At 39.9% G+C, this 16,080-nt stretch overlaps 3 protein-coding genes across 4 annotated transcripts; 1 reads left to right on the top strand and 2 right to left on the bottom strand.

Moving 5' to 3' along the window:
- On the bottom strand, window positions 1-3,883 carry LOC133980332 (histone H3.3A). Its single transcript, XM_062419031.1, has 4 exons — window positions 3,618-3,883; window positions 2,583-2,726; window positions 2,132-2,285; window positions 1-1,524 (listed from the first exon to the last, which is right to left on the bottom strand). Exons 2-4 carry the CDS (start codon window positions 2,708-2,710, stop codon window positions 1,396-1,398), a joined length of 411 nt encoding a protein of 136 aa, XP_062275015.1. The 5' UTR covers window positions 2,711-2,726; window positions 3,618-3,883; the 3' UTR covers window positions 1-1,395.
- Window positions 3,884-4,571: 688 nt separating this feature from the next.
- On the bottom strand, window positions 4,572-7,231 carry LOC133980333 (histone H3.3A). Its single transcript, XM_062419032.1, has 4 exons — window positions 7,133-7,231; window positions 6,068-6,211; window positions 5,579-5,732; window positions 4,572-5,494 (listed from the first exon to the last, which is right to left on the bottom strand). Exons 2-4 carry the CDS (start codon window positions 6,193-6,195, stop codon window positions 5,366-5,368), a joined length of 411 nt encoding a protein of 136 aa, XP_062275016.1. The 5' UTR covers window positions 6,196-6,211; window positions 7,133-7,231; the 3' UTR covers window positions 4,572-5,365.
- Window positions 7,232-7,808: 577 nt separating this feature from the next.
- Window positions 7,809-15,566, top strand: nop53 (NOP53 ribosome biogenesis factor). 2 transcript variants are annotated; one of them, XM_062418965.1, is made up of 12 exons: window positions 7,809-8,052; window positions 9,090-9,166; window positions 9,733-9,829; window positions 10,736-10,938; window positions 11,788-11,843; window positions 12,024-12,119; window positions 12,281-12,382; window positions 12,484-12,645; window positions 13,071-13,246; window positions 13,888-13,954; window positions 15,044-15,120; window positions 15,251-15,566. In XM_062418965.1, exons 1-12 carry the CDS (start codon window positions 7,850-7,852, stop codon window positions 15,309-15,311), a joined length of 1,377 nt encoding a protein of 458 aa, XP_062274949.1. In that variant the 5' UTR covers window positions 7,809-7,849; the 3' UTR covers window positions 15,312-15,566. The 2 variants fall into 2 exon arrangements, with proteins under 2 accessions (XP_062274949.1, XP_062274948.1); XM_062418964.1 differs by having other exon boundaries at window positions 9,730-9,829.
- The last annotated feature ends 514 nt before the right edge of the window (window positions 15,567-16,080 follow it).

Genomic DNA, 16,080 nt, shown 5'->3' with positions numbered 1-16,080 from the left:
GTGTGTGTAACATCCATTTATTACCACCTTATATGACAAATCTGGAAATTACAAACATTGTTTAATTGAAACATCATCCTCAACATTTCAAAAAAGAAAATCAAATTGAGCAAAAAAATAAAAATTAAGTTAAAAGGGTGACGAGCCAACCTGAGAAACAGTACACAGATGATCAAACTGATCTGGAGGAAAAAATAGAGGCAAAGGGGGGACGTTTACAGAAAACATGACCATTATTATTTGTCATGTAACACTGATTTACGATACATTTTCACATTTTAATCAGTTGCTTTGTTTTAAAAAATCTTGAGATCTTTTGGTTTTGGAGAACATTACAAACCTTAATGAACCTTTGTTATAAAAAGGTCCTTTATTAGAAAATGAGCCACGGTTAAAAAAGTATCTCTGACACCATACTTGAGCGCTCGAGCTTTGGCTAAAATAATTAGATAAAACCAATTGGAACACCACAAAAACAGGTGAGGTGAAACTCTTCTGTCAGTCAGGAAAAGAGCATCTACAAGAGGATTTAAACTTTGGTGCCAGAACGATTCAGTAGCTCCACATTTCAGTAGAAAAAATAGTTCAAATCTGTTTTTTTTGTTTGTTTTTGTTCTGTTTTAATCTGATTCATCCCCCCATCTCCATCTCATCCACAAATAGATTGCAGTGAAAAAGAAATCCCATGTGTAAGTCTTATTTGGAAGAAAAAAAAACTAACATGATGAATGACAGCGATGATCAATATGGTAATCTTAAATCAACTTCTCCAAAGATGCTGATGGATTGTATACAATTTACTGTGGTGATGAGAGCAAACACTCACGCAGACACATTCAGGGACAGAAAATCCAGCCCCGGCCTACAAATGAGATGAGACTAACAGTCACCTCTGCATGTTTGACAGCGGAGGCTGGTAGAGGATAGAAAGCAGGAGAAGAGGAACAAGTAAGTTCTTGTAGCACCCTGCTGTAGAGAAGACAAGAGTCCCCCAGCAGACAAATACCCATCCTCTCCTCCTGTCTGTCCCTCCAAGTCTGCATTGTTCTAGTCTATTTTCCTTGTTATATCTACGCATCATCCTCTCGCCCTCACCTGCGTGTCTGAGTAGAAACAGTGCGAACCAGGAGATGTGTGTACTTGAGGAGATCTCATCACCAAAGAGTCGATACATGCACAGAAAGAGAGTATCCTAGAAGTCTGCTGCCAAGAGCACTAAGAAAAACACGACTATACACTTTATTCATAATATAATCAGTTTTCCTCTACACACTACTAACACAGGGAGAGAGGGAGGCGGGGAGCGGGTGAGGGGCAGAGGGATGGATAGACAGACTGGTGAAGGAAGGGCAGGAGGAGGTGAAAAGGATCAGGAGGAGGAGGAGGAGAGAGTGTTTAAGCACGCTCCCCACGGATACGACGTGCCAGCTGGATGTCTTTGGGCATGATGGTGACACGTTTGGCGTGGATGGCGCACAGGTTGGTGTCCTCAAACAGACCGACCAGGTAAGCCTCGCTGGCCTCCTGCAGATGAGGGACACAGAACAAGCAACACTTGTCAGCATATCTGAAATGATTAGCTGATTCATTGATCAGTCACTTTTGGCTTAAGTAACATATTATGTCTTTACTTTCACACTTTCTTAAAACTTAATTTCTAAAAAATAAGATTCACTGATAGTTAAAGTAACACTCAGGTGAAGTCCTAGCTGCATCTGCATAGTTTTGTGTACAGTGTATGTACAGTAAAGCCTTCAGCAGACCTGCTTATATGGATACACCATGCATTTTGCACTATCTGTACTGTATATATGCTAATTTGCACATTTCCCAATGTTCATGTGGTTATATTTGATGTGTACATGCAGTCAGCTTGATTGTTGTTACTGATTTACTTTCATAATTTCTTTTTACCTTGATTATTATACTGCACATTGATTTTAATAGTTTCACATTGTAATTACACTTTCTTTTACTCAGTCAGTATATTGTACTGCTCTTATTCTTTTCTTAAAATTGCCCAGCTTTGACAGTATTGTAACCATGTACAATATAAAGTGCGCTTGGGATTCACAATATTATCAGTTAGTAAGCAATGAGTCCATAGTGTGCGTGTCATCTTTACACTGACCTGCAGAGCTCCAATGGCTGCACTCTGGAAACGCAGATCGGTCTTGAAGTCCTGGGCGATTTCTCTCACCAGGCGCTGGAAGGGCAGCTTGCGGATCAGCAGCTCAGTGGACTTCTGATAACGACGGATCTCACGCAGAGCCACAGTACCAGGCCTTCACAATACATTGAAACATTTTGTCATGTAGGGAGGATATGGGGAAACAGTACCAGGTTGTACAAAATTCTTCTTACGTAAAGTGCCCTGAAACCACACTACAAAAAGCAGGGTACCTACAGCTTGTTTGATGACAGTTTTTTCCGCACTCCTTTCATGTATAGAAACAATTTATCAGTTTTTTCCCCTTCTGATTGTTGCCAATATTGTAATGCTAATGATTTGACATACAGTATACTTTTGGCCAAGGTCAGAGTGAAACCATTTGTCTGGGAGCTGTTTTTGCTGGTCTCACCTGTAGCGATGGGGCTTCTTCACACCACCAGTGGAAGGGGCGCTCTTGCGGGCAGCCTTTGTGGCCAGCTGTTTACGTGGGGCTTTGCCTCCAGTGGACTTACGGGCAGTCTGCTTGGTACGGGCCATGACTACTACAGATCACCTGTAGAAGATGGGAGAAAAAAAATTGGGGTGGACAAACAAATCAGTGACTTTGGTTGGATTAATGTGCACATGCTCCAAAACGTTTTGATCGTCTACTTAACACTGAATATGCAAACATGGTTAACATACATATAGCAAAATATTGTGCTCATTATTGTATTTTTAAAAGTCTGATAATTATATCTTAAGTTGACATTGCTGTTGTGTGGGACAAATAAGGATACGTATTATATAAGGCTTATTAAATTTTAACAGGCAGCTTGAACTAAGTGAACTTTCAGGTTAGTAAACATACAAGTCGCTCTCTATCCGACAACCATCAATCAAACATGAACGACGATGCTATTGGCTGCTAGACCAATACGTTCCTATAAATATAACATATCAGCCAATCAGTAAGCGGAGTGCTCAAATGGGGCGGGCTGTACAGCTGCCTTCCACTGTTGCTAGGTCCGCCTACCCCGCTCTGATGATGGCGGCGGTTTGATGCGCAAACGGGATAAAGACCCAGGGCAGAAGAGCTAAGGAGTAGCACCTAAACAACTTCAATTTTACGAATAACCGCTGTTCCAGTGTATCGGGAAATGAGAGAACAACAAAGCAGACATTTCAAGGAACTCATAGATAGGCTTCGGGAAGCTGAACGGCCCCTAACGGCTGCGTAGTACCGAGCTGAACCGGCGCATAATTTGAAACCGAATTTCTCGTCACTGAACGGCTGCAAGAAAGACTGCATTTCACCGTCGCTTCAGCCGTGTTTGTTATCTTCACACACACGACGGAAAATAACAGCTTTATCTCTGTTAAATCAGCCCAGAAACGGAACAAATTACTACAGAAAAATACAAAGTTGATTCACACACAGAATGGCGTGTGTAAAGAGGCTTACCTAGGGGGGGAAAGTGAGTAGAAGTCGTGAGAAATGTTCCGCTTGTCTCTTTATTTTCTTCTTCGTATCCACAATGGGAAGCAGCGTCCAGCGGGAAAATGGCCGCCGCGTCAATCATCTGTCCCCACAATGCAACAGCGTGTATAACATTTCTGTGGTTACTTTTCACTTTGTGACTCTTTTTACTGCTCGATGCGAGTCTTTAGTGGTTTTTAACAAACTATTTCTAAACAGATTCACTGTTTTAATCTAATGAATGGTTACAGCGCTATAAAACAGTGTTGGAAACTGCGGAAACTATCACTAATAGTAACTTTTTTTACCACTTTCTTCGTCGTCACGGCGTTTAAAAACACTCCAAACAGCAGCCGCGCGTCCAGTTTACACTAAAACTAAAAAGTACAAACACCGACTTATTAAACAAGAGGTTTAAAGGATTTGGTGTTTCTTCCAAGCTGGCTGTTTTCTAACTATTTTAGACGAGTTAGTTTTTTTTTTTTTTTAAACTTCATTTAAAAGACAAAAAAATCATGAATAGTGTTTTACATAAGTGTTTTGAATTTAATTTACAATAAAAAAAGGTGTTGCAGAGAATTTGTGTTCCTGGATTTTATTTTATTTTTTTAAGAAAATATTAAATCTGACAGAATGTGTTCAGGGATATTATACTAGTAACTAATTAATTTAAACTAATTTTGTCCATTTTTTTTTTTTTTTTTTTATAAAATAGTGAATCACAATATTCTTAAGCACAAGGTAACATACTCTATTTATCTCAAAAGGAAATAAAAAAATTGCAAGATTCCAAATTAACTTTAATATCACAGCAAAAACAAAAAAAGAGCATCAATTAGGGGATTAATGGCACTCTCTTCACATTTGTAATTAATTTTCAATTTATTAATTAAGTTGGCTTCAATGTAAATCAATGTATATATTCACTCAGACACATCATTTAACCACAAGAATCTGTTTATTATGTTTGTATGTGAATTTCGGAGTACAAATATTTTGCTTTTAAAAATGACCGAAAAAACATAAATCAAATAAACACAGTAGAAAAAAAATAGGTTATCATATCAACCTGAGAGAGGAACAAAAAGTCATAACATTACCTGGACATAATAACGTGGCTGAAAATCATAATATGATCAGCATAGGTCTGCTACATATATGCCGCTTGTAGTCTGTCAAACCATGCAGTGTCATCATCGCACAATGACGTTTGTAATTGACAACCAGAATCAAACGTTTGGATTTTGATACATTAAACAGTAGAAATACACCATTACTGTAAAAAAAGAAAAGAAAAACTACTACTTTTACAACAAATTTCTATTTAAAAAAATAATCAGAAGACCCATTATATCAATGTATATGTCCATCTGATGATGAAAATGTCTCAGCCTTAATGCTATTTCCTATGCTCATTCCAAATCACACACTATTCTTGGCTTGCAAAAACACCTTATTCATAGAGATTACAAGGCATTCCTGTGAGCTAGCTAGTTAGAAGTGAGGAGTGTAACTGTGATTCAATGTTTCAAACTTACATGAAGATACCTCTAAGGAAGAAACTCTGCTACTAGTAGCACCAAAGAAGACATTATCACACATTTACGGTTATCACAATCATATGATATATATAGAACCTCAAACCAAACTACTAACTAAGTATAGATGAAGGAAAAGGATGGAAAGAGAGGTGATGGGACAAGAGAACAGCATATAATAAATCAGAAAACATTTTAAGCACGCTCCCCGCGGATACGACGTGCCAGCTGGATGTCTTTGGGCATGATGGTGACACGTTTGGCGTGGATGGCGCACAGGTTGGTGTCCTCAAACAGACCCACCAGGTAAGCCTCGCTGGCCTCCTGCAGATGACAGAGTCAAATATTTAGAGGTGGAATGACACAAACATATCAGATTAAGAATTTTCTGTTTTGAGGTATGCTGACCTGCAGAGCTCCGATGGCTGCACTCTGGAAACGCAGATCGGTCTTGAAGTCCTGGGCGATTTCTCTCACCAGGCGCTGGAAGGGCAGCTTGCGGATCAGCAGCTCAGTGGACTTCTGATAACGACGGATCTCACGCAGAGCCACAGTACCAGGCCTGGAAAAATCATATGCAGACTATTACAAGGGATCTGCTTTTATATGAATGTATTTTCACCTTTTTAGATACCAGAATTCATTCCTCCCAACCTTGTGCACATTTAAACATGGTCACCTTTCACATTCAGTACTGTTGCTAGGGTAAGTGTATGTTTGAGACAACATGTACTGAAGTTTCACTATTTAGGTGTTTGAAATCGCAGCTCCACCAGGGATGTTCTCCAAATTACAGTCCACCTGCACAATATACACTGGCCACACAGTAGTACAGGTACATTAATGAGCAAGCAACAATACAGCCACACTGGGTGCTTTGAGGTTTGAGGCTCTCACCTGTAGCGATGAGGCTTCTTCACACCACCAGTGGAAGGGGCGCTCTTGCGGGCAGCCTTTGTGGCCAGCTGCTTACGCGGAGCTTTACCTCCAGTGGATTTACGGGCAGTCTGCTTGGTACGGGCCATGGTTACTTCAGATCACCTGAGGGCAGATAGGAAAGTTTAGTTCAGTAAAACTACACTTTAATATCTAATGTGGAGTAAAATAGCTTATAAATACAGGAAGTGAAGGATAAAAACAGGTGTATTTACACTGATTTAAAACTTTACACCTACATGACGGACACTACTTCTCAGTTTGCCGGCTACAAAATAATTCTTCATGAGGAGCCTAAAATGTTTTCAAACAGTCTCCTAGGCAGCTTATGCAATGACTGTAACATGACTGACAGCGAGGGCATCCAATCATCAAATACCTTTTTCACGCATAAGCCAATCACCTTCTGTATTCGACCCAGAGGGGAGAGATGTTGTGGACCTTTGGACCAATCACAGCGTGATGATCCGTCCGTTAAACACCGCCCCTTGCGCACTGAACGTGGGTTCGCTCGTTTCTTCACAGTGCGCGCCCCGGCTCCACACAAGCCTTGATTTTTTATTCAGAATGAGCTATTATACAGGAAAACCAAGCGACACCGCCCCCGCCGGCTGTCTCGTGTCGACAAACTAACACACCTAAAGATGATGGCTGGCTGCTGGCTAGAAGAATGTAAACGGGAAGGAAAAAATCGTTGTAGCAAACGAAGAGGGTGATGATAAAAACGATCGAAGAGTATAAAAACCGCTGCATGAAAGTGGGATATACTTTTTGGAGACGACACTAGACATATCAGGGGATCAATTGGTGAACAATATTTTGTCAGATGACCCCTCACTTTAGGCGCATTTCCGAGTCAAATTCGACCAGATCACAAGTGCTTTTTAGGTCCCTGACTCCCCGAGCAGGCAGATAATAGCTCTGCGTTTTCTTTTTCATCGAAAATAAACGAAAAAACACGTCCATCCGACAACTAACCTAACATGAAATGATAGACTGGACTTTTACAGAAATGGTGATACTTACCTTTGAAAAGTTAGTGAAAGATTGCAGCTTTAAATGAGGATTTTATTCTTGAGTGTCTCTAAAGCGTTGTTCTCGCAATAAAACGAAGGGAGGAAAAAAAGGAAAGAACATAGGAAAGCAATAGGAGACACGTTTCCCATGATGCATTTGGGACAAACATGTTACACACATGCAGCAACATGATAAACAACATGAACATACTCTGTGTTCAAGACGGGAGCAACAAGTTTATCTTAACCTTGATTATTCAAAGATTTGTTAGTTAAGGTTTTATCGAGTTTAATTTTTTTTTTTTAATGGTATTTTACCTGGAAAGAAAAAAGGCAGCTAAAGCACTGCCAGTACTGGACTGAGACTATAAAGTGAGAGACATTCAGCCTGTTAGACTTTTAATACTGAATTCACCTTTTTTTAAATGTGATTTTATTATGTAATATATATACATAATGATCATTTAAACCACCATTAAAATTACCTCTCGTTTTTGCCTGTATCTTTCAGACATGTATAAATATAATCACTATGTTAAAAAATAAAACAAAATAAAAATGATGAATGGACAGAAAACAAGTTTCAACTTTTATTTACATGTTCACCTTTTTAACAGGAGTTACACAGTCTGACCTGCAGGCGGCGCCACCAGCTGCTCCACACTGAAGTAGCAGAAGAAGAAGACAAGTGTTTTTTTATGTTTTTTCCTCTGCCTAACCCTCCAACATGGCTGCTAGGAGGCTAAAACGTGTGGCGGCCTCTCAGCCTGGCTTTTTGGGTTTAAAGGGCGCTCGGGACACCGCAGAGCTGCTCGGCGGTCGCAGAAAACGCGTGAACAAGAATAAAAAGAAAAACTGGAACAAACACATCGACGTTAATGATGTGGAGGACTTTTTAGAAGACGTCAGACACCAGGAGAGGACCACGGGGTGAGTGAGCCTCATGTGGGGAATGAAGAAGAGCATGATACTGGCTGAAAGTTCAACTGGGGCTTAGTGAGAAAATGGTCAGCTCTATGCGGGTCACTTTGTGGATGTTTCCCGCATCTTTTGTCCTGTATCCAAACTTTGGACAGATGCTTTGTTTGGGTTCAATCCAGGCTGGTCAGCTGGTGAAGCTTGAGGGCCTTCTCTGTTTTTCTGTTGGTCTGTAAAACATTAAAAAATATTTAAGAAACATGTTTAAATGATGAGAAAAGCTGCAAAAGCAAACCTAAGCTCGTTAGTATGTTCGCCATATTATGCTGTAAATAGTTACATTCACTCTACGGTGATAAGTGATTATGTTACTTGTAGGTCACAAACATTTAAGCATCTATAATTATCTAGCCTATTTTGATAAATTGTTATCCAGTTATTAAAATCCAGGACAGGACACCAATAAGATAACATAACTGCCATTCTCTTAAGATGTTAAATATGTTAAGTTTTGACTCCTCAGGTGTTTAGTGATCTGCGGGTTCCTCTCAGGTTTTCAGTAACATGAGTAGCATCTGCTGGGAAGTATGACTGCTTTTTTTCTGTTTGGGGGGTCCACATGTGGAGCTATAAACCCACAGAAGTCAATGGATCCTAACTGGGAACAATTTCAACTCAAACTGCTTTTAATGAGGGACCAGCCATGTAGTCATGAGTGATCAGTCGCTTGTGTTTTTTTAAATCACATTTTTGTTTTGTGCTGCCTCGTATGTATGTGTATTCAGTCTTGTGCAGTTTCATGTGTATTTTACTATTGAGTTTTATGTATTTTAAAAAGCCAGTTTAGGGATGTGCATGACAAACCAGCCTAGGCTGTAAATGCTGTAGTCTGTGGAGTGAGTTCATGCTATCTTCTTGTCCCTATACAAATAGTAATTAAATAAATAAATTTTTTTATTTCATATCATGATGTTGTGTATATATTGTGTCATGTGAATTGCCCAAATTGTACTTTAAATCTAAAACATAATCTTACTGATGTATTTCAGGGGTCTCCTGTCTGAGAAGCCAGATGACAGTTTGTTCTTCTTGGATGTTGGACAGCCACAGAGAGCTGAACCAAAAGGTAAATATGTAGTCATACACATGTGTTAAACACCAAATACACATTTCCTGGAACCCATTATATCTAATAATACACAACAACTAAATAAACTACCTCAAATAGCTTTGTTTACATTTGAGTTATTTCTTTAGTTATTGTATAGGGACCAAGCGCAATGCCACCAAGTGGTGAAACACTAACATAAATGCCTGTAGCTAGCTGAAAACATTAGATATCAGCATGTCAGAGATTATTTTAGTACCCTATGTCTACCACTTTGGTCCTGTTAAAGGTTCAGTTTTTCAGTTCGGCAGCTTAATTACACTCTGTTTCTATCTAAATGTTTCTTTACCTTTTTTAACGAACTGTTTTTAACTCATTGTTGGCTACTGTAACACTTTAATTCCCCTTTGGGATAATAAAGTATCTATCAGTAGTTGGAATAAATTCTTGATTGGTACAGATATGTAACCTCTGTATTTCTTCATGTGCTTACTGGTTATCTGACATTCTCTGTAAAGGGATATGTGTGTAACGTTGAGTGTTGTGTTCAGTCTGAATGATCAGTTTTTTTCTTATTAAAGAAGAAGAAGAACCTGTCGAGGGGAAGAGGAAGAAAAGGCGGGGTCCTCTGAGGATAGACCTGATCCTGCAGCACGACTCTCTCGTCCCACCGCCTAAAGAGTCAGTATCCATCATTGTCCTTTGTGCTTTACCCTTTATCCTTTATAACTAGACTCACTCTTAACTGTTAGGACATTGTCAGAAAATACAGACCCCAGTTTCCTCTCAGAAGTTTTTTTTTTGTGTGCGTATTCCAGTTTTTTAAATTGTGTATATTTTCTGACTATATTTTTAATGATAGACTGTTGCACCTCAGGCTTTGGGAGAAACAGTGATGGACATTTGTCACCATTTTCTGACATTTTATTGAACAAAGTAGACTTATAGTCCCAAATCAATTGAATCAATAAATCTGCTGATTATGGAATTTGTCCCATTATCTTTTAATTTAATTTATCATGTTAACAAACTTGTAGGACATTCTTTACCTTGATCACATATTATATGATGTATCAAAAATCAAGAATATGAAACTCAATAATGGCTATAATTGGATATGACGGTAATTAGTTAATGTGCTGAATGCATTGGAGGAACAGAGTGAGAGGTTCACCATATCTAGGGAAAATTTATATGTGACGTATCTGTTTTTTTAATAAATATTTAAACATCAGCCTTGAGCTAATTTACTTAAATGATTCAAAACTGTGTGTGTCCAGTGATGATCTCATCCTTGCGCTTCAAGTATTTCCTTCATGGGAATGTGAAGATCAACACAGAGGAGCTCAGGAGACAGTTGTGTAAACAGTGTCCTGGGATCTGAGGATTTAAACACAAACCGCAGTGTAGACAGTCTCAAATCAAACGGATCTAAACTGTGTGCTAGTCGCTGGTGTTTGAGCTTCATCACTTCCTCTTGATTTCTTGTGTCAACTCCTCTCCATCTTATGTCACACTACCCCGTTTCTTTCACCTCCTCCTGCCTCACATTATCAACTAATTGTCTTTTTTCTGCTTTCTCCTCAGTGTGTTGTCTTACCAACAACCAAATGCCAAGAAACTCCGTCGCATTGCCCAGAAGGCCGAGCAGCTGGCAGCTAAAGGTGTGGTGCCACGGAGGCAGAAACGGCTGCTGAACAGACAGCCGGTCAACAGGACGACCAAAAAGGCAGTGACAGAGGCTAACAACAACCCAGACAGAGAGTATTACGACATATGGGGGCAAGAGCGTGAGTTGAATTGTGTGTGTGTCTCTCTCTCTCTCTATCTCTCTCTGTCTCTGTCTCTGTCCAGTGATGATCCCATCCTTGCGCTCCCAGTATTGCCATTACGGCAATGTGAAGACCAACATGGAGCTCAGATGAATTGTTATGTGAACACTCATCTGCGATCTGAGGATACACTACAAACTTAAATAGGATGTTACAGGCAGCACAAGATTGTATAACAATTAATAGTGCAGCTCTTGTGCAAATGGGTGCACATTTTAAGATTTTTCTGCTAAACTAATCACTGATGGTGATCATCTTCTAAAATGCACCAGGGCTTTATTTTATTATATGCATTTGTGGATGTTGTCTTGTTTGGAGAGGTCATTGCGGTGCACATGGCTTGGTGTATCCATGTGTAGTCGTCCCAATGTAGGCCCCACCAACCAAATGTTGAAAGGGAGAATACTGATGGGAAACTTCATAATATGGTCATGGTTTTGAAAATTGACTTTTGCAACAGTGTTTGTTTTCCAGGCTTATTTAACTCAAATCAAATCAAATGGGAAGGTTGTACAGAAAACAAGTAATGACAAACATTTTAACAAATCCATGCCGTAGTGCACTGTAGTTATGGAGTGGGCCAAAATTCAGATTAAACAAGATTGAGAGTCTAAAGCTCTGTGAGGCTGTACTTTAGGCACTCGCAGTGACGCCAGTAGAAAAGACGCGATCACCAGAGTCACTAGGATTCATCTTCTAGACACCATGAATGTCTGTACAAAATTATATTTGAGGCTGGACCAAAGTGCCGGACCAGCTGATACTGAAACACATGTAAATGCTTATTTATTTTTCTTTGTAAAACAGCCAAAGAAGTAGGAGACGCATGGTTCCTTCAACAGACTGGCAAGAAGCGTGTCAAGGTAAGATAAGGCCATGATGTGTTTGTAAGATGTTTAAGTGACGGCTTTAATTTAAAAGTCCTTGTTTTTTTAATACAATTTGATTTAATCAAATCAGGTGACAGCAGTGGTAGTTAGACTAATATTTGAAGGTGTGTGTGTATATATATATATAACTAAACTGTATCATTGTTCTGTTAGCGACCAGAGAAGTTGAATGAGAAGCCGTCTGTGCTGCCTGCTGTGGAGGTGATCGCTCCCGGAGGTTCCTACAACCCAGACTTTTTCTCCCACCAGGTAACACACACGCCTGCACCCCACAGACATACTGATGGCTGCAAGAAATGGAGATTTGTTACAGCTCGTACAGCCTGACCTTGTCCCGGGAGTTAGTTGTTGTCATGTGCGACTTCTTAAACCTCTCTCCTCTTGTTCCCTCCTTCACTCGGTGATTACAGGCTTTGCTGCAGGAGGCCCATGAGGTGGAGGTAAAGAAACAAAAGGCAGAAGACAAAATAGAGAGACAGCTGGCTGTCAACAGAGAAGACACAGCTACAGAGGTACAGATGATCCCTTCAGCTCTTCCATCATGTTTTGGTTTATTCTCAGTGCAGCAGACAACTTACTGATTTTATGTAACATGTGTTTGCGTGTTCTGCAGGAGACGATCTATCAGGAGCAGGTGGAAGGCCTGGTAGAGGAGGACGACGAAGAAGAAGCGGCTCCTATTGAGGAAGAGGAAATTGCGTCTGTGGGAGCCATCACGGTGGCAGAAAAGAAGACTGAGAGACAGAGGAGAAAAGAGAGGGCAGAAAAATTGAAGGTACTTGCACATTTTAGAGAGATAAACTTTAGGCATGTTTTAGCTCAAATGTTCACCATTAAAGTTATCACTCAAAGACAAATTTGGGCTGTTATAATGATGATGATGAAGAGCAGTGGTATGATAGAGGCTGTGAATGAATTGCGAATTTAGTTTCTAATGATAGAAAGCATTCCACTCTTGAAAACCTCCCATTTCTAAGAATATACTCCAGTAATTTGATGATATGATTCTTCAAACATAACAGTGCAAAATTTATTCATGTCACATTTATTAATATCAAGCCAAGAGCTCAGAAGTGTTGTTTTTAGATTGTGGATGAGTTCCTTTAGAAAGTAAAATGTTATGTAACCTTAACTGCACACCAAAAAAACAGTGCTTTTCATTTCCACATTGACCGTTTCTCTTCTTTTTTCCCATTTCAGTGGCAGCGGCGGCAGGCCAACAGACTGTACAATAACCAGCGGCAGCAGCTTTTCCAGCTTCGCTCCATTAAAGCGTCCATTAAACAGCAGGAACAGACGACCAAAGACAATCAGAAAGAACGCCTGGCCAAGAAGGAAGCAGAGAAAGCTCAGCCCAGACGCCTCGGCAAACTCAAGTACACACTTCACACTCTGCTCCCACCTGTTTCCACATTAAAGTCGTACTCGAATGATTTAGTACTACACTTTTCATACATTTGTTGGATTAAGCTCCAAAACACTGGATCCTACAACTCCCAAAATGCACCTCACCCTTTTAAAGTCCATTCTTTAAAAGGACTTTTAAAGTTTCTATTAAGAATTTTTTGGACTCGAACCATTCCAGAGATCACCTTTATGACATTTCTTATACTTTCGAAACCTTAATTATGAGCCAAGGAAGATATTATACAACTATACTACTACACGTAGGCTGAGTTTTTCATTTTGTGATGACCTTTGCATGTAAAATTAGTCGAGTGCCTTTCTAAAAGCTCTAAAACACATGTAACACATTGTCCAGTATTATGTTTTGATCTGCTGGGGAAACAAAACCAGCTTCTATGATTGAGAAAAGTTATGGTCGTCACTGTGTTTTTGTTCATTTTTGCTTCGTTAATTTAACTAATTGGAATAACCTACTGTGTCTCTGTTGACTAAATCCCAAAATGTGTAGATGTGGAAAGCTTTTCTCTTCTTATTTCAGCAGGGGGCAGTATGCTGATGCTCCTGTTTATGTGCATATGGGTAAATGGTTGCTTTCTGTCCTTATCTGCAGATTTCAAGCTCAGGACCTGGAGGTTAAGCTGAGTGACGAGCTGGCTGGCTCCCTGCGACAACTCAAGGTATTTGAATATCTGTTGTAGTGTGTCATCCACTTTGACAGTGTCTTTATCTGTAATGAGTTTTGGGTTCATTTAGTTGGTGTATTATCCCTGTATTGTCCTTTTTAAAAGCTTTACCCTATTCCCCAAAACAGTTTTCACACATGCAGTCTATCCCTGAAGCGTGCAGGAACATTTCCTGCATGGGGTTGTGTGATATTCAGAGAAATCTGGAACACCAATTTCCCTCCTCTAGATTTAGTAGCATATCAGGGAAAATGCTATTAAGGCGGGATGTGAATGAAAGCAGAACCACTGCAAGGAAAAGCACTTAGAGTTACGTCCATCTGACGGAGCAATTGAACCAATCACAAGACTCTGCTGGAGTCCTATTTGACAGTTGGGCATCCAACAGTCTAAAGATTTATTTTAATGTACCGAATGCGTGATTCTGATTCAAGTAGATCACAGACACCATGTCTTGTCTCGTGAACTTGTTTAATGTGAAATACATCACAAAAACATTTGCACTTGTCAAAAAAAAGCCTACTTATCCTCCATCCTTATCCTGAAAATAAGAAGAGATGTCTTCCGCTGCGTTCATGTACATTCATCCCTGCCCAATCTTCTTCTTCTATTTAGTTTTATGGTGGTTGGCATCCGTAAATGTTGCATTATCACTACCTGCTGCACTGTCCCTCGCCCCATCTATTTCAGTATTGCCCAGCATGTGTGAAAAGTCGCAAGAAAGAAATGTTGTAAATGTGGCTGCATGTGTGAATAGTGAAAATTAGTAGCGGTGCCTGAAAGGTTATCCCAGTAATTTACCAGGAACCATGTGTGGAAAAAAGCTTAATACTGCAACAACCCACTTTCCCTACATGGATCATTACAGCTTCATTTGATCTAATTGCCAGTAGAAAGCTCTTCTCTCTTATCTCCAGCTATTATGTCTCTGAATAATACTTAAATCGGCCTTTGTGGTGTGAATGGGACTTTATAATTTGAGTGGGGATTTCATATTGAGTCACAGCAGTGTCACTCGTCTCACACGGATTTGTCTGGACTTGTCTCTTCCCTGTCACCTCTTGCAATGCTGCGACTCCGCAGCCAGAGGGCAGCATCCTCAAGGACCGCTTCAAGAGTCTGCAGAAGAGGAACCTGATCGAACCCAGAGAAAGAGCCAAGTAAGATACTCTGCTTTACTCTTACATAACATCTCATCAAACGGCAACAGTAGTGCACTGCCTCATAAGGTGTTCATTGATTAAAATGTACAAATCCTTCTCTCTGCTTCTCCCTCCCCCACTCTCTTAGGTTCAAGAGGAGACACAAGGTGAAGTATGTGGAGAAGAGGGCTTTTAGAGAGATCTCTTAGTGCTACAAACCACAAGAAGATGGACAACATTTGAAAGCTACAAACACAACATAATGGAACTCTATATACAACCTAATGACTGCTGATGGTATGCTTGACCCTCACAGATGGTTACAACTGCAAATTACTATGTCTCATCAATGATATAAACTGAAACAAAAAGTGCTGGTTATCAGTGTGGTGTATTTTTCTGTACTGGTTCTATCTTGCATTTTTGTATTACGTTTCACAATTAAATTAAACCAGTAATATTTCTTTGTGTGTGTGTGTGTGTGTGTGTGTGTGTGTGTGTGTGTGTGTGTGTGTGTGTGTGTGTGTGTGTGTGTGTGTGTGTGTGTGTGTGTGTGTGTGTGTGTGTGTGTGTGTGTGTGTGTGTGTGTGTGTGTGTGTGTGTGTGTGTGTGTGTGTGTGTGTCATGATGACCTCTTATCAGGAAAAGGTAATCAGGGTTCATAGTATACAGCTGCTGAAACCGAGTGTCAGTGTGTCACCACTCTGGTTATATATATGAGTGAAGGTTTACAGCTTAGGTTAATAACAGGGTCAGTCTCATGAAGTGTTACTATTAACTGCAGGGATATTGGTCAGCTTTATATCTGTCTGTTGTTGATGTGATCTATAGAAATACCAAACATATAAACCTTGTACGCATCCAAAATTCCTTGGAAGGGTTAGCATTAAAATATATTGTTAAATAAATCATTTAGAAATTGAAAAGAAATTTCATCCGTAAGTCAGTGTGACTGCAGGTGCTGTAAGCATTTATTTA

Source organism: Scomber scombrus, chromosome 5 (genome assembly GCF_963691925.1).
Source record: "Scomber scombrus chromosome 5, fScoSco1.1, whole genome shotgun sequence".
In the NCBI taxonomy this organism is placed as follows: domain Eukaryota; kingdom Metazoa; phylum Chordata; class Actinopteri; order Scombriformes; family Scombridae; genus Scomber; species Scomber scombrus.
Note: the sequence above shows the minus strand (reverse complement) of the source record. Positions and strands in the feature narration are given on the sequence as shown.